Source organism: Hyalella azteca, unplaced genomic scaffold (assembly GCF_000764305.2).
Source record: "Hyalella azteca isolate HAZT.00-mixed unplaced genomic scaffold, Hazt_2.0.2 contig13563, whole genome shotgun sequence".
Lineage (NCBI taxonomy): Eukaryota > Metazoa > Arthropoda > Malacostraca > Amphipoda > Hyalellidae > Hyalella > Hyalella azteca.
The window spans coordinates 284280-303528 of NW_025943479.1; the positions used below are offsets into that span (position 1 = coordinate 284280).

The following is a 19249-nucleotide window of genomic DNA, read 5'->3' on the forward strand; positions in this document are numbered from 1 at the left end:
GAAATTTTTTTTAAATTCTTATACTTTTTTTAACTTTGATGAAATTTAGAATTAGAGTAATTTGAGAACATCGATGCCGCGATAGACTAGTACCCTCGTGTTCAAATTGACGACATTAAAATTTGCTTGGATTCGAGTTCAACAGTCACGCAGTCAGCTCGGAGTTCTCGCCACATGTGTAGCGTACTGATCTACATGCAAGATGAGTAAGTAACTTCCAAATGAACTCCGGTGTCTATATTTTCTGTTTTATGTTGGATTCCTTTGATATATTGCTTATCTGCAATTGTTGTTAGGAATTGGCCTTGTAAGTTAGAGGTGAAACCTTCGTACAGACTTGGATCTTGATTGGAAGATATTTTTAGTGTGCGCCAACGGTAGTTACTAAGTTAGTGCTCGGTAATATGAGGTTAATTAATTGGTGCGTGCCAACCATTACTTAATAGCTAGACTATGAAATTAGTTGTGTGCTATAGGGTCGTGGAAAGTCTCTGCTTTTTTCGTGTAAGAAGTAGAGATGTTGAAAATCTCGAAATCATGGCATGACTTGTCTCCTAGCACAATTACCTACCTACATAGCAAATTACTTACAAAGAGTATTAGGCTCTTGTTTGTGAATAAGCTCGGCATTTTCGACTAGATTCGTAGGACGTAGAGCAGGGCGAAGCTTTATTACCTACACGACTCTATACATTAATTTCATACAGGCTATGATTGAATAAAAAATATTCTTGTTCCCCTTGGATTATTTGAGTCTTCTGAACCTTTTCTACAAATAAACTACCATGTCTTTGTCGGACGAGAAGTTTATATCGTGGCAATCTTGTTGAGTTCTATCAGGTAGTATGCTATTACTATTTTACAATTGGCCTTCAGATTGTCAAGTCCCAAATGATGGTATACCTACTATCACCCGTTCAGGTTGGAATTTCATCCATAAACCAAGATTTATTCTTTGAGGGTGTTCTGTTGTTCGATATTTCAATGCATGATATAAGTAACCATTATACTCTTTATCTATTGAGACTTACTTCAATGGGTAAACGTAGAAGTAATGGCTTCGCGAATGAAGATATTTAGAATTTCTGCTTTTTAAACTTAAAAGAAACTATAAATGTTCTGCAAACGGTTCTCACAATTTACTGTCAACTCTGCTACTGTGTACATTGTCCTAACCTACAGTGGTTATTCGGGCCAAGAGATGTACCCTATATAAATTTTAAGCATTCTTATCGCTTGCCACCTACGATAGCGGCCAATTGCTCATTACTTCAGTTTCGTTTGACTTGTTCTTTTATTCTAGTTAGTTTTTACAACAAAGACTGCAATACGTGTTCTGAAGTTAGGCGTCTCGCACCATCACATTTGATTTCGTTCCCTAACCGTTGAGCATGAAGATTCTCCTACATAGGAATCCACTAGATTAGTTGATTTCTTGAATGCTGCGATCAAGAAACTCCTTTCTTCTGATAAAGTTTTTAAAGTAAATTCAATGCTCCTGATGTTAACAGAGATGTTAACTTTTGCGATTGTTACGCAGTTTACAAGTAATCTATTTTGATATGGAAGAAATATCGGGGTATATGCATTGGTTCTTCTTTCTTCCTATTGAATAAAATAACTTTGGAAAAGTAGGCTTCAGTTATCCGACTGCTCCTTCAAAATTTTATTAACATACCTTATACAAACAAATACCTGTCGTTCATAAAAATTAGTACCTTATATTTCTTAGTTCGCTGATAAAGAATCGCATACGAATCATATCGATGGATCGTAGTTGGAAAGCCGTCTATGTGAGCAGTCTATTTTGTACGTAAGGCAACTACAGATATTCGAGATTTTTACGGACTAACGCCGAGAATCTTCTGTAATTGAAAATAACTGGCGGAACGACAAAAGTATACAGGCTAAAAACCTGTAGTCATTTCTCTTATTCTATCCTACAACAATTTAACGTTAGTCTTGACAATTGTATCCATCTATAAACTTTCGACAATGTCTACGTAGCCTTAGATTTGCGTCTAGAGTTTTTGGTTTGTCGCCCAGACCGTAAATATTTGGCAGTTCTTCCAGCTTGCATCCACAATGCGATGCTCATGAACACATTTTACACTAACTGAAATTTGGTCTCTACTCGTGCAATCTTGAGGTATTGCAACATTGGTATGCATTACGGAATGGACTGAATAATTTTCAATTCATTAGAATTCAGAATCGAATAATATAATCAACCAATATTTCATTATAAAATGTCCAACGGATGGTTCATGATGGTGCAGTGTTAATCAAATGTTTGAATGGTTTTTATCTAGTTAATCTAATTGCAGATAAACTTGAGTTATTTGAGTAATTATTAAAATCACTTGGCTGCTGAAGTCGCAAATTTACCAGGAATTTAAAAGTAAAGAAAATAGCCAAAATTTCACCATTATTTGAGTAATTAAATGGGAATATGGATTCGCACATAATATACCTGCCAGATCAGTAAATTTGGAGAGTAAATCACTACGCTCGTATCTATGTGTCGTCACGCACTTCCTCTTCTATCTTAGACATTCATCATAGACGCAAGTTCTTTTGCTTGAGTTTTCAGCAACTGTTTAAATTTAAACAAGCCAACATTTACTTTAGTCTAGATTAACGTGATGCACACTATCAGCCTTGGGAGCTGATAGTGTGCAGTTATTTGAATTAGTCGGGTTTGCGTTGATCTCGAATTAATTAGAATAGTCATTCTTTATTGTACTATGTCAGTATGTGCTCAACACCATGCTGTTTGTTTGCAGCTATTTGAAATTTATTTTCGGTTACTGGAGTGAATACTCACTACTTAGCGCTTCGAGATGTCTAAATCATATGGATATTTGGATGGACGCAAGAACATGTGATAAGTACGTTCGATGCTGCTCAAGAATCGCAATTGCCCACTCCTAACGTGAATGCTACTATCTCGAGCTGAATGATATTCACGTTAGTTAGCTATTTGATTTAAATTCCGGATACGTTCGGCAGAATATTGTATGATATATGTACGAAAAAATTATATTGAATACTTATGGCAGGATATTTCATTCGTGTGGCGGCAGGATAAGGCATTGGCTTCGTGAGGCGGCAGGATGTGGTATTGGCTTCGTGTGGCGGCAGGATGTGGTATTGGCTTCGTGTGGCGGCAGGATGTGGTATTGGCTTCGTGTGGCTGCAGGATATATGGGATACGTATATGGTCAGGTATGATAGAGGTAACGAATGGTTGGAATGGTGCAGGAAACGAATAAGAATGAAACAGGTTACAAACAGGGCATAGTAAGGGATATGATTATAAAGGCTCAAAATTCTTGAAAAATAACTTTCTTAGATTTGTCGTCTTTTTCTAATTGTGATTCATTATGAATAAATTGATGTAAATTCTGATTTGATGAATCATTTTCTAAACTTCTTCTTCAGAAACTAATCTGGTGCTGACGCTCGTCTTCCTGCAAGTGGTATGTGGTCAAGAGTCCGTCCTGCCTGAAACGGCAGGACAACAACTCCCAAAGCTACCAGGAATTGTTGCCCACGATGTTGACATCCTCCGTGAACTTGATCCCCTTGCTGAAAAACTTTCCTTTGACCTCAACAGTCCCATAGAAGTTCCTCAGATTCCGCACGCAGATTTTCAATCGGCAGATGTGAGAGGAAAGAACGATGCGATCTCCAATGAACCGCAAACCGAAGAACAGTCACTTGAAGTAGATCGGACCATAGACAATAGTTCGGATGAAACGTCCGCCGATTCTCAGACCACTGAAAATACTAGAATTGATAACGCGCCACCAACGACCACTGAAAATAATAAGATCGATGAGGCGCTCGCCGATTCCCAATCCACTGAAACTACTACAACTGAGATGTCTACCGATTTACAATCTACAGAAAATACTAAGACAACTGAAGATTTCGCCGATTTACGACCAACTGATAGAACAAGCGATGAAACATCAGCCGATTCGCAACAGACTGACAATACAACTGGTGAGTCTGCCGATTCACAGTCAACTGAAAATATCACAACTGATGGAACGTCCGTCGATTCCCAACAGACTGAACATGCCACAACTGATGAAACGTCCGTCGATTCCCAACAGACTGAACATGGCACGACTAATGAAACGTCCGTCGATTCCCAACAGACTGAACATGCCACAACTGATGAAACGTCCGTCAATTCCCAATTGACTGAAAATGCCAAAAGCGATGAAGCGTCAGCCGATTCACATGAGACTGGAATTACTAAAACTGATGAAACCTCCGCTGATTCACAACCAACTGTGGATACTTCAACTGATGAAGTATCAGCCTATTCACAGCCCTCGCAAAATGCTGAAACTGATGAAACGTCCGTCGATTCTGATTCTGCTAAACCTGTTGAAAAGGATGAGGAATCTGATGAATCAAGTGACACTGATAAGGATTCCGACGAATCTGATGAATCTAGTGAAACTGATGAGGATTCCGATGAATTTAGGGAAGCTGATGAGGATTCCGATGAATCTGATGAATCTAATGAAACGGATGAGGATTCTGGTGAATCTATTGAAGCGGATGACGAGGGTTCTGATGAAGTGTCCACCGACTTGAAGTTAGTTAGAACTAAGAAAACTAATGATGGCTTTGGGGGGTCAAATGTAGACCGAACGTCGGATGAATCTGAGGGAAGAAATGGCGAGGGTTCCGAAAAATATCATGTCGATTTATTTTCGGAAGAAATGAAACGTAAAGATCCTAACGATTTAGTCCTGCAATTGGTCGATCCGCCTTCTGATGATTAGGAAAATTTCTTTCAGCCAAGTCATCAACAGCAGGGCATTTGTGAGTATGATTGCACCACTTCTCATAGATGCGTTTTTGGAAGTTATTGCAGAAGTTATGACATAATTGTACTTAATTGCCTATGAGAGACCGTCTTTCTGATGGTCAGTAGTATTACTCGACTCTCAAGGCGAGTGGCGACATTGTGTTGGCGATATGCACATTCGAGAAAGATATGATCATCACTAAACCTTCGCGAAAAAATTAGATAACAAATTATCAACCCATACATTTGCTGCACTTTACTTCAGCCCCATGAAATATTGTTGATTTTAATCTACTCATTATCACTGCTGAAATAAGAAATGATGATTTTGGCATTGATCTGGGTTTCTCATATGATTTCAATAGCCGGAATCTTACAAGCTCTTTATATGAAATTGTGCAATGCACTTTGATATCTTAGAGTTCATAGCCCCTCATTACGTAAAGTTTAATAAAAAATTGTTTGTTGCACTCAGCAACGGCGGGGGATGCCCACGCGTTATCAAAAGGACCCAAACAACATCTGATGCCGCATCAATTGTTCGTGACGAGCATTGAAGCGTCAGCACCAGCAGATTGTTGCTGAAGGAAGTTGCGGCGGACTGGAATGCTTGTAAATTGAAGCTTTTCTACACCTTGATACGTTCAAAAACAAATTGTAGTAAAGATCGGCACCAAATAACTGATAACGTTCTACGCAACACGTTATCGTATCCTCTCCATTTGCTACAATGCTTGCGGTAATTTTATTCGTTCTGAAGTTTTAAATTTATGTAGAATAAACGCCATATTTTAAGGTCGCAGGCATTTGATAATAAATGAAGCTGTGCGCATTTATTAATAAATATAGCTTTTGATTTTCACTTTTTTTCGACCTTTTTTCAGAACTATGGTAGTCTTCCTCTCATGATTATATATCAATCTTGAACAGTTGAATGTGTTGAGGAAAGCTTAACTGTTCACTATTTTCATAGTTTTTAATCACACTCGCCCCTCTCGAACGAAGTCTCCACAGCTTGTTGGAATTCGGCATTCCATTCGACCATGATTTCCAGCATAGAATAACCTTACCTTCTTGAGGCGTCCTGTTAATTAGCCGAATATACGTAGAATGTACGTGAAGGAAATGTTGTTTATAGACTTATAGTAATAAGGTATCCACTATTAAATCGTTCAGAAGATTATTCGCCACTAGCGCAGAGTTCTATAGAGAACTATACACTTATTTTCTAGTCTCGTCAAACTACAGCGGATGCCTTTGTGCATGCAGGTCGAGAGCCTTCTTGCGTCCTGAAACAGTCGGAATACAGACATGTTAACGTCATTTACAGCAACTGTCATATGTGCTGCTTTAGTCCTTGAACCAGCTTTGGCAGCTTCAATCCTTACCGCAGGATGCAGCTAGCGCTGAAAAAGTATTACTGTTACCAGTATCACCGTGAATGGACTCTAAAAAGTCCCTTATTTTGAGGTAACTTCTATTAGGAACGTTTGCTTCTACATATATCCTCGAGTATTGCTCCTGCATACGGGAAGATACAAGAGCCTGCATCCTAACTCGAAAGTCGATAGTTTGACATGGTTACGGTCTTACTAACTGAAGGCCAAAGCCTTTCACTTCGATTAAGTGCCAATATCGGTCTTTAAAATTAGGACAGGACATAATTCTTATCAAAACATTCCCCTGGAGAAGAAATTGTTCATGCGATGGGCGCCAGCATGGCTGTGCAACTCGAAGCGAGCCTCCTTGGATGTAGCTCTAGTAACTAGTTCTACTTACAATGACATATGTCTCTGGCCGAGGAGAGAGGGTCCCGAACGTAAATCAGGAGCCTTTCGCCCAGCCCTGCCTTCACTATTCTGAGGCATAGGCGAGGTTCATTATTACTTCACACTTCACGCTTTATTTGTCACCATTTACACGTTCAGCGAATTTTCTTTCATCAATTGCTTGAAAATGAAAGAGCACGAAAAAAAAGTTTAATATGGTGATCCTCGAATTGAAATTTTATTCTTGAAAATCCCTGAATGGCCGTATTTGACCGCTTTTCATTCTCTAAAACATGGGATAACCTGCATTTCAATTACATGGAGATTTTTATACTAAAAAATAAGCGTGAGTCTTTTAATCATTAAATATCCGATTATGCAGGTATGCAGGAGTCGCATGTTGACTTAAATTTTCAAGTATCTTGTACTAAATTCACTTCAGCGTTGTAGCCGAGACTGCAACACACGAGAGAGAAATGTATAAGTTGACCTCGTGAACCTTAATTAATCCATCCCGCGGCGTCATGGTCGTCATCCTACATACGTGTGCTGCTCGAGCCTCCAACATCGACGTTTCATCGCAGCCACTAGAGTAGCTCAGCCAAACATTTAAAGTTAATTATTGACAATTCGAAGCATTGTGCCAATTAAATTTGCAATTAGGACCAAAATCAGTGACCAACATTCAAGCTAAGAATCAATGATAAGAAGCGATGAGACTCGCTCGACGATGGTATGAACCAAACGAATCAAAAACAGATGACTCGTGCGTTGTTTTGAAGAAATCAGTTACCTTCGATGTGCACCTGTTTAAGGTTGCCCCTAACCACTCGTGCATGAGAGAACCCATGGTATAAACGCACCACTATCATTTATATTGTGGGAATTGAGGGGCTGTAAAGCGGGCTTTTTAATATTCCGCTATCTAGGTACCAGTGACGAATTTAGATTCTGAACCAACTTATGACTAGGAACTTTTAATGGCTATCAAAGTCAAGATAAAATGATAAGAGACTGCAAACCCTACTCCACTGTCAGTAAGTCTCAAGGCGTTGTTCGAGGCTATCTTCTGTGTCGTAATTTGTTTATCATTATGAGTGAGTAAAAATAATTTTCCAGACATGCTACTTTTAGGTTACTTTTTATTTTGTCTCAAATAAATAGGAATTCAGGATTTAATGACTACAAATTATATTCTAGACTACCTATATGCTGTTATCACAGAGCACTTGACGCTGGTGCTGCTCGCCTGCGTACTGACGCTGTGCTCGGGAGGGTTGGCTCTGCCCTCTCTTGCGAGCAGAGAACTGCAGGAAGTTCCAGACTCTTCTCTCGCAGCGCCAACCAACCAACGCAGCGCGTCACTGCAGGATGCAGCCTTACACGAAAACGTCGTCGACTCCATGGACGATCAAAAAGCAGTCGACTCGGACCTCCAAGAGACCAATGTCAACCTGAACTCTGATTTTGACGCACGATGCATCTGTAAGTTAACCATTTAGTTAGTAAGACTCTCAGGGAAATTGAAACTACGAAACTTAGTAATGGCCTTTTTGTTTATAAACGATACTCTTTTTAATGGATAGCGGACCCAAAAACATGTGCCTACTGAAATCACTGGTTAAGCAGACATGGTCGTTGGATTGAATACATTTGACGCTATTAAGGTCATAGAAATACTGGTGGACGACAGACCAGGTCAGCCTTTTTATTTATGTTTGTAATTTTTGTACGCATTGCAGTTTGTGGAGGTGGCGGTTGCCCCGATTGCTACCAACCTGACCCTAACGGGGTGTGCCGCCCCATCGTCGGATGTGTGCCATGAAGTATTTCCTCAGCAACGGTTAAATACAACTCTGATTTTTTCACTTCTTTTTCTCCGCGATTTTAGAAATCAATATTAAAAGCATTGTCCCGTAAATGATTTTTAAAGTAAATTTCCCCCATGTAAACGGAAATTTTCCTCCTCAATATGACATTTTTTTTAGTGTCACACGTAATACGAAATATACATCTCTCTAACCTATTATTTTAAAGTCCTTATAAGACAGTCTAGTTGTTTTGATTATGGGATTCTCAATTTTTATTTTTTTTTATAAAATCTACGGAATTCCATGAAGTCAATGTAAATTAACTTGAGAAAGTAATGACTGAATCAGTGAACTTCTAAAAAATATTATATAGTTTACTCACAAATAAGATGTGAATTACAGCTTATGAATGGAAGCGAAAGATGTGATTTTTCTCAAATTTGATGACGGAGTTGTCTACTGATTTACATTAAAATTTTTCGACAATTTGAGGAGTTTTTAATCGTTACAAAATTGAAATACGCTTCACGAAAACAACTTCTCGGACGACTTGTATTCAGTGCTCAACGCAAAGTTGAGTTGCAGCCTGGCTAATTTAAACTTTGTTGATAAAAAAACGAATATTAACGTTTATAAACGTGGTTTTTAAAAATCATTTTTAAAAACCACGTTTTTCTGTTTTTTACAAAACTAAAAATAATAAAATAAAACAAATAAAAAAACTTAAAAACACGTTTTCTTAACAGACAAAAAATAAAAACATTTACTCTTACATAACGTTTAAGTTATGTAAAATGTTATGTAATGTTATGTAAGAGTAAATGGTTTTTCTTTTTTGTCCGTTAAGAAAACGTGGTTTTAAACGTTTTTTTTTTATTTGTTTTAATTCACTATTTTTAGTTTTGTAAAAACCTGAAAAACGTTGTTTTTAAAACTGATTTTTATATTTATCTAGTTTCTACTTTTTAATTTAGCAATTTTAACAATTCAAATCAATTTCCAGGGTGGCAAGTCTGGATGTTCGAGAAAAAAACTCGATTCCGAACCGTGAATTTTTAGTTTTTTTTTTTCTAAAAAATTTATTTTCCTTATTATTATTATTTCTGATGATCAAATCTTGAATTGTTAGGCAGCATAAGCATGCATGCCCAATTTCAAGTTTCTAGGATCTTCAGAAGTGCTCTAAATCAAGGTCTGAATTTTTGAGGACAACAGACAGCCACGAAACGAAGCTAAGAAAAACGTGGTAAAAAATTAATAAAGCCCAGGTACTTCTTAAGGACTTCATTGCTCATCGAGAGGTCAAGCAGTTGCCTCTAAAGGCGCTCTTCAACTCATATGCATATAAATTGGAACTTTTATATCAAACTATTTTTGGTTTTAGTAACAAAAAATAATTCCATATTGAATTTTTGTAGGGAGAGGCTCTAGTGAGCCTATTAAATTTTTAATCTTTAATTTTTCATGTATCAATTTTTTTTATTTTACTGACCTTGACTTGACTGTTTAACGGAAGATTGGAAAGATATTTTTAAATTTGGAGAGTTGTGAAAAGCAAAGACAGACATCTTTAGGGTAAACTTATGATGCCAAGATGTGTAAAAATATTATAACAATTAATCTCAAAATTACTCGATAAGACGAGTTTTCAACCAGATGTCACAATGTTAGTCATTTAACGCGAAGGAAAAATTCGGCAATCATAAATAAATCGTAAAGCAATTATGTACATGCAAACTCCAGGGCTATAACAACTCATTTATAATATAACGAGATACTGCTGCGGGCAACTTTTCTCGCGGCTAATAAACTTGTTAGTCGTTGCATCTGCAATCCGATTTATCATCTTGTAGCAGGCCAAGGTTGCGCTGACAATCGTCATGGTTTGTTAATGAATAACTCGCTGCTCCAATTTTGCACCTTCTTAACCACCCGGTCACATCGCTTGTTTAAACGACAAATTTTTCTAGTTTAAGTTCCTCGAACCCATAAATCGTTGCTCGAGTCTCGGTGATCGCACTCGGCCACCAAGCCTTTTTTCAGCTAAATTTTTATCTATATTTATTATAATGGGAAGCCTGCCGAAGACCACCACTGCCCTGGATGTAATGGACTATCATGACTCCTGCCCTCCGGAACGTAGCCTTCAACACTTCTGGAAAATCATATAGGCAGCCGAAAGCCACCAGACAGAACGAATCAATTGAATTAGACCAATCAGCCCTCAGGAGAAACAGCCGGCGATAATATGAGTTTACATTTATTTTCATTTCCGCGTATAAATATTCTACCATCAATACCACAGAACTTCGCCACATTGTCGCCGGCCACTTCACTATGTATTTTCTTAGCAAACTGAGCCAAAACTTTCTAACGCGATCGAAAAGCTTCATAGATGTAAGGTGGCAATCGAATCCTAAATATCATAGTTCTGGACCTGTATTATACGGATTTATTTACGGTCAGCAAGTAACGTGCAGAAACGTGCAGGCTGGAACCTGGCGGCTTATGTAGCATTGGCGGTAATTCAGCTCGTACACTTGGTGAAATTGGTGTAGTTTTTTTGCTTTCTGAAAGCGTTGAGAGTAAATGCATGCCCTGCGAATGGTTAGAACTACCTATAATTTAAGAATTTCTTATTAATTTCAAATGAGGCCTTTTGTGGCCTTTTTTGTGAGCTAAATTGGCCTTTTTTACTCGGCTCCATCTGGCAACCCTGCTGCAATAGTGTAGTTATTGTAGAATAAGACTGACTACCTACAACAATGTTAGCATTCACAGTGTGGACCCCCTGCTAAGAAGAATGTTAGCATGTTACTGTTTTGATATTTTTTCTTTACTTGCACCAACGCTTTTAGCATATTCAATCCATACCGCATTTATAAAATGAGAACAATCATCCTAACAGAAAATCCGTCTTAGACTGACTGACTGGTGCTGGTCCTTGCTGGATTGCTCATTGATCATTGCTAGATTATGATATCCAAGCCCGGCATACGCATACCTAAGGCGAGTGGCAAAGCAGAGAGTTTTTTAGACTCTCCTAGACTCCCTGTCCCTCAAGTTAAATTTTGAGTACTGCCTATAACTATTAGTAGACCAGTAAAGTATTAGGGATACAGCATCATCAATTCATCATAGGCTGCCATAAGAACTTTGCTTAAATATTGAGTACTAGGTAAATGTGGAAATTAACAATGAACTGATTCTAAAATATCTCTGGTTTGCCAGGTTGCGGTGCTATGCAAATAATGCAATCAAAGTCCAACATACAACTTTCCAAGGTACCTAGGCTAACAACAAACAAGGTTCCATTCCCCATGGAATATGGACCACAGTCAACACTGAACTGTCACAGTCCATACTCAGCTGTCTCAGGCTCTCAGCAGTCACAAAGTCAGTAAGATCAAAGATTTAGGTTCATGGGAAATTTTTACACATTGAAGTGATTTAACCAGTGAACAAGTTTCATTTTCTGAAACCAATCTACAATGCCATATGTTGGTGTTGGGACTTGGGAACATATTATCTGAATATCTGTATCAATCTAAGAAATTTGCAGGCAAAAGCTGCAAATTACAGCTTTTTGTGCAAATGGCCACACAGAGACTAAGAGTAAGAGTGGATAGGTAAGTCAAGGGAAGAATGCAGTAAGTGTAAGACTGTAAGTGACAAGTGAGCAACTTGTAAAGTTAGGGTAGGGTAAATGCGGTATATTCCGACATCATAGGTAATTCCGTCACTTCTCTAGTTTTTCCTTTATATTAAGCTTTGTTTTAGTTCCATGCGTTCATTTCATTGATGGTTGAAATGGTGACGTCATACATTTGCATGTCGAAATACTGCAAAAACACTAGGTCTTGGCCATCTAGCCGGAAAATATTGAGATCCAAAGAGAGACAATGCATGCCACGTGGTGAGATCATCGAAAAATGTGTCAAATTTGACAGTTGACATGGCTCTACCAAATAGTGAATAACTGTTTTTATAGGAAGAATATTATGGTTTGAGACTTTTATGCTCACACAGCAAACGGAATTCGAACACGTGGATGTCGGCAATACGTATCAGTTAAATTTGAAGCGCTGACGCAATACGACTCATCACGTGTCGAATATTGCCGTACAAAGTGACGGAATATAGGGATTTGGATTTAGTACCATTCTAAAGGCTTTTTAATAAATATGGCAACATTTTGTGACGTTTCATCGTTGCTGACGCGTAGTGAAGTGTTTTGAGAGTCGTGTGAAGGCAACAGAACTTACGTAACACATACGTTTTTTTTATAGTTTTTCATTTCTCGATGCCTCCTTAATGTGTCGGAATATACCGCGTTTACCCTATAAAACTCTGAAAACTTGTGCTCATCAGTCTTCAGCTCTTGTAATTACTTCCCTGACTTATTTATTGGAATGGAAACAAATTTCTATAAATTTTGTAGGATGTGTCGTATGTTAATTAATAATTAAATGTTAATTGACGTGATGAAAGTAAATTTACTTGATTTACTGTCAAATAGGGTAAAAAGGGGCAGGCAGGGTAAATCGGGACGTGCGTCCCACATTTTGTAGAAATGTTGTGGGCTTGTAGCAGCTAAACTAATCAAAATATTGTAAAGCTAAAAATAGTGGTGTAAACTTCAACATTTTTACTATCTATTATGTATTAAGCTAGTCAAGAAATCAAACATTTACTATCTCTAAAGAATTGCTGAAACAAAGTATGAGAAGCGTGATTTTGGAAAAGTACTTCTACTAAGGTCTGGAGGAAAAAAAAAATGTTTGCTGCATTAAAAAATTTTACTTACATAAAAGTTGCACACAGGTGTCGGCTGGAAAATGCAATTGACGGACTTTGCCTATCTAATTCCCCCCAAAAATGGCAGCCATTTCTTCACAATGGGGTAATAAGGGACACTCCCCGGGGTAATTAGGGTCAGGGACAACCTTTAAACACATTTACAGCAGATCCTTTGTTAGCAAAGGCCACAGTTAAGTCCAACAGGCTATTTTGCAAGTCGCAGTCAGAGTGTTAAGCGAAAATCTAAATTTAAATTAAAATAAAATCTTTTTGGGAGCAGAACAGCCTGAATGTGAGGCAGAAGCTCCTTGTCGTTACATTACATCTAAAAGGAAGAGGAGGACTTTGGAGTACTGCTGGAGTGCTGGTAATAGGTGACTAAGATGAGTACACTCTGCTGTCTCTGCATGCTTCAAACGCTTAAAATTGAGTTTTATTTCAAGTGTCCCTTCTTACCCCATTTGAATTCAGGGGCCTTTTATATTGTGTCTAGCACATAATAAATAACATATGGAATTTTTTTTGAAGATGCTATTCGATTGCCCTTGCAAAGAGCTATAAAATGAGCCTAAACTTGCTTGTGAAATGTTTCATGGTAAGAAGTTATTAACAAAAATTGCTCCAACCTGTCCCTTTTTACCGCGTTTGATGGTACTTAATTTACTTTTTACTTAATTGATGAAATATGCAAATAAAGTTTGAAGTGGGAGCCTTGGGAGGTAAAAGTCACAATCCAATCCAAAACATTAAAAATAATTTTTTTAAATCTGGGGATAAAAGAATGCCAAGTGTGGAAAACATCTACTGATTCTACTCTCTGTTTCTGACAAATTGGAAACAGGGCTGGAAAAGTCCTATTTTTTTCTGAAATATCATGGCTCTAATATCATTTAATTTTAGTAAGTATGAAATCTTGCAGCTCAAATGTCATAAATTTATGTTTGATTGGAAAAATCATGGTTCACACTTTGCAAACATGTCATTTCATAAAATGTTCAACAATTGCAATATCTGCATTGCTTTACTGTTCTGGCATTCCCACCAAAATATCCTGCAGAACTTGATCATTGTAATATAAACAAGTCAATCTAAACCTTTCATTGAAGCTCGCGCATAGTTGTGGTCACATCAAAGCGGTCAGACCGCTTACTGCATTAACACATGTTCAGCTTACAGTAAAGACAAATGTTATTGCTTCCATTTGACTATTTCATGGTAAAGTTAATGATTTGGGGTAACTCGTGCATGGACTATGTAAATAAATTCACACCTCGTAAATGGCTTTTCATGGCCAAGATATGGAATTCACGGCTCAAAAAATGGAATCATGGCTCAAAGAAATGGAATCACGGCTGGCAAATCCTTGAAACCACGGCTCGAAAAACTCAGTTGTAGCTCGCCAAGTAGATATATTCCATGCCTGATTGGAAATGTTATTTTTCCAATGGCTGAAAGCCCAACTGGAAATTTTAGTTCCCTGACAGGCTGAAAGTGACAGTCTGCAGACATACTAATTTTTGTACTTGAGAAGAAATTTGATTTTAGCATAAAATATCAGATTTAGTAGGAACATCTATATAATAGCAGTTTCAGCGTTTAGTAGGCCGTAGGCCTGTCCCTGATTCTTAACATGGCAGAACATTCACAGCATTTCGCAGTCTCGAACTTGTAACTCACTGCTACAATTCTGCTGTGCTTAACCGCCCGGCCTCCTTGCCGATTCTGACCAGAAACTGGCGCACAGAGCTGGGATTGAACCCGCGCCTCTCTGTGCCAATCTTGGTACTCTGAACTTTAACCACTGGGCCACCCTTCCCAGTGGTTATACAAGGCAACAGAATTGATAATTTCTCAGAAATTTACTTTATTCCTTGCAATCAGCCTGAATCAGGTTTGCCAAGCTCCCAGCTTTCCATGTAAGCTGTGTTGGGCCATAGTGCAATTCTATAGGTCATATAAAAGAACCTGGTCGTATGACAGTTTGAACCAATCAAGGCTTCTTTACGGACTGACTGCTGCCGCACCGCACAACACACTAGCACCTTCCCAAACAAAAACTGCTGCTTCAAGACTGAATGAAGTTTAGGGGTGGGCCATAGGCAGGAAAATGCACCTGGTGCGCGGGAATTCATGTCTTCCATTTTTCATTCTGGGTGGTGCTGGGTAATATGTCAAGAAAAATTTGCCATGTGCAGTTACTAGTTATAGATTAAACATGGGTGTGCGGCAATAACAATACCGCCACGCGGCGCTGTGACAATGTACGTAGGGTATTAACACATTGACTACAATTGCTTCATGTTGTACTATTATTTCATTTTTTTGTACCGTTTTTAAACAGGGTTGCCAGACTGTCATTTTTTCTGGACAAATTCCGTGATTTAGTTTTTCTCAATTGCATTGGCTGGCTAAAATTTATGATAGGGGTACTTCCTAATTAAATTTTAAATACTGCAAAAAGAAAATGAATGGAATTTTCATAGCGGAACCTACAAATAAACTAGTATATATTTAGTTATCAGCCTTTTTTGTTCTTGGATTTGGCCGATTTTAGGCAACCTGAATTATGTACCACTACGTCCTGGAGAAATACATTTCGTGGTATGCATATGTACCACTTCAGAGTCAATGTGTTAATAACCATATATAGTTTGAACCCTGCTGCTGCCAGCAGGCAGCAGCTGCAGCTATGCTGTGACGTAATATCTTCTCCCAACGCCAATAGGTGTCAATGCTTGTAGTGTATTTATAACTGTACCGTAAAATGGGGTAACTTAGACCGGCGGGGTAACTTAGACCACTTTTCGTTTTTTTTACAAAAACCCCCACAACTCAAAAACTATTTGACATAGAAAAATGTTGTCAATGGGCATTAAAGGCCTAATACTGAGGCTACATAACACAATAGAAAGATTTGAAAAGTTTGCATATCTAATGGGGTAACATAGACTGGCTTGGAAGTTAATATAAAATTACCATATATAACATATTTTATGTTTGACAGCCTATTTATGTTTTTTCTTTGTTTCAGACTCTACAGAGTCTTATATATGGTAATTTTAGCTTAATTTCCAAGCCAGTCAATATTACCCCATCAGGGCTGCCATTTGGTAGTCACATTTCCCTCATTATGGGGTGGCGCCCCCCATTTGCAAACTATGACACTTTCCTCAAGTTTGTTATTTGCATATGTAACTAGAAGAGTTCTACTACAATGCACCAAAACCTGGAGTTATTTTACCAAAAAATATAATTGATTTTACCACCCGGTCTAAGTTACCCCAAGAGCTGGGGTAACAAAGACCATCACTTTTTTTAAATTGCATAAAGACTATGAGAGACAGGAGCCAGCAATTTATGGTGAGTGAAGCTAGAGTATAGACCTGTATTTTGCATGTTTCAATTCAAGTTTAATTTAGCTAGTAAAAAAATGGCATCATTTATAAAAAAAGTGGTCTAAGTTACCCTATTTTACGGTATATAGTTCAATCCCTGCTGCCACCATAAGCTGTGGCTATGCTGGGATGTATTATCTTGGATGTATCTATATTATCTAGGATGTAGTCACTCAAAGTTTATGCCGCTATTTTTAGTTTTGCAATATTTAGATTTGTTTAGCTGCTACAACATTTCTATGAAATGTGGGACACGCGTTCCGATTTACCACGCCCGTCCCTTTGTACCCCGTTTGACGGTACTTCATGATATAGTTACGCATTGTATTCCAAAAATTTGTTTGGATTTAGAAATTATTTAGATGTTAGATCTACAGTTTTTCTGTTATTTATTAGTGAACTATTATCTTAAGAGTTGTTAGGAGTATATAACCCAAAAATTTAAATATTAGGAGGTGGGTACGATGAACACAATACGTACAATTTTTCATCCCGAGTCACTTTTTTTTAATTGTATTTTTGGCAGTTCATCACTTCGGATAATGAGATTTTGAGAGAAGAATAGCATGAAGATCAAATATTTGCTATTGAACATCTCACAGAAACAGCAGTAAACGAAACAGACTGAGATTCAGATAACTCGGATGATGCAGTCACTTGTAATTCCGCTCACCTATCAAGAATAGTCATTGTAGCAACAGTAATCACCAAATGTGAAAACAATGACTATTGATAGAGAAGAAAGTCAACTGTGGTCGACATGGCCACCTTGTGCTACGACATACACGTGGCTAGCCCATGAAATTTAATTATAAACTTTGGGCAGCAGATAAATCAGATATTTTTCTGCAATTGAAGCTAATTGGTGGATCTAATGAAAAAAAAAATTAATCATGGGCTGGAACATGGATTGGTCCCATAAACATGATGCAATTGGTCCCAGGCCAACATATTACATGTAAGATATATTTTAGTTTAATTTGGCCTCTAAAAAAACTTTGAAAAAAAAGAATGGCTATTGCAATGACTTTTCTAAAAGATCAGTTAGGAAGAGCAATAATGCAGGAGACCCTAAATAAAATAATCAGGGTCTATACCTAGTGCACCCTTCTACTTCAATCCATGATGAATTGCAATACAACAATCAACAACATCGGCCAGCAAAGAGACATCAGAAGCAAATGCATATGCAAACAATGTGGACAACACGCTTAAAAATATTTGTAAATTGAACAACCTTCCTATTCAATCTGAATGAATGGATGCATTCCATGCTAAAAATTAAATTTTAACCTAACATGATTGGTGGATCTATCAGTATTATCCATTATGAATACGTATATTAGGTAATATCAATTATTGAGAACTTTGCTTGATTTACTATAAGAAAAAGTCTTGTTTGAAGAAATGCTATGTTAATGCAAAGTGGTGCCATAGTTATGGAACCAAGCTATAATTTTTCACATACAACAAAAATAAATATATGAACATTTTTTTCATTTATTGCCATCACAAATGATAATATTTTCACAAAGAACCCAAAAAAAAAAAATTCAGAAACTAATTCTTGACATTAATGGGTTAACTCACCTAGGCAATAGTCCTTCTAACTAGCAATAATAGCCTTCTGACTTCCCAACTGATCAGACAAATTACCACAGCTTCACATCAAGGCAATGACACTGGCAATGGAAAATAAATTGATGCTGGAACAAGATAAGAGAGAACATGGCAATGTTAATAATGAATACATCATAGATAGGTTAAAATCAGCTAAATGGGAGAAGTCAGTAAGGAATGTGCTAAAACCTAGCTTAATTATGCTCCCTGTAACAGTATGTTATGCAAACCTTGAGGAAAATAAACTTTCTTCTTTATGTACCTCCATTACTATTTTATTTTACCTCAAAACTGCCCAATTGGTTCTGCCTCACCATGTATAAGCTAGCGCTAACACATTTTAATTGTATATTGTAATCAATATATAACAAATAGTCAAATAGTTAAAGACTACTTATAGCCTTATATGAATTAGCTAAGCTGATAGCTACATACAATGTATTGCACACTTGATGCCTCTGTACCAAAAACATTCAATTTATTGGAACCTAATACACACTAAAGGCAACAAGTTGTTTATATAGCAATTTGTCATTCATAGTACATTTATTCTAAACCATGAATAACAATACCTCAAAATAAATGAAAGTCTGCCACTCAATATACCTATGGTATTTGAATATATAAAAAAATTGAAAAAATAAAAATCGTGATTTTTTATAAAAAAATCAAATGATTTAATCACATGATTTAATCAGTTTGATTTAATCAATGAACCCTGAAAAATTTTCAGAATTTTTTGTATAAAAGTCTATTTGGCTGACAGTGCAACTGTAGAAGTACTACCACAGTATCACTAAAAGAAATTCCCATATTTTGGTGTCATTTATTGTTATCAATTCATCAACTGTATCTTTAAGCTGGCTAGATTATTGTTGAAAAATTCCTCTGTGTGCAAGAATTTAATTATTGACTTGATTAAGGGGAGCGTCTGGGTCCCAGAAAAACTTTTTTATTTACGGAGGGATCACTTTTAAACTTGGTACACATATGTTAAAAATAATTCTAAGACTCTTTTGT

General features: G+C 37.2%; 1 protein-coding gene across 1 annotated transcript; it reads left to right on the top strand.

Annotated features, from left to right (window-relative positions):
- The first annotated feature begins 88 nt into the window (after positions 1-88).
- LOC108671805 (clumping factor A) lies at positions 89-5690 on the top strand. Its single transcript, XM_018159391.2, has 3 exons — positions 89-206; positions 3445-4848; positions 5310-5690. The coding sequence occupies exons 1-2, from the start codon at positions 203-205 to the stop codon at positions 4806-4808; spliced, it is 1368 nt and encodes a 455-aa protein (XP_018014880.1). The 5' UTR covers positions 89-202; the 3' UTR covers positions 4809-4848; positions 5310-5690.
- Positions 5691-19249: the final 13559 nt, after the last annotated feature.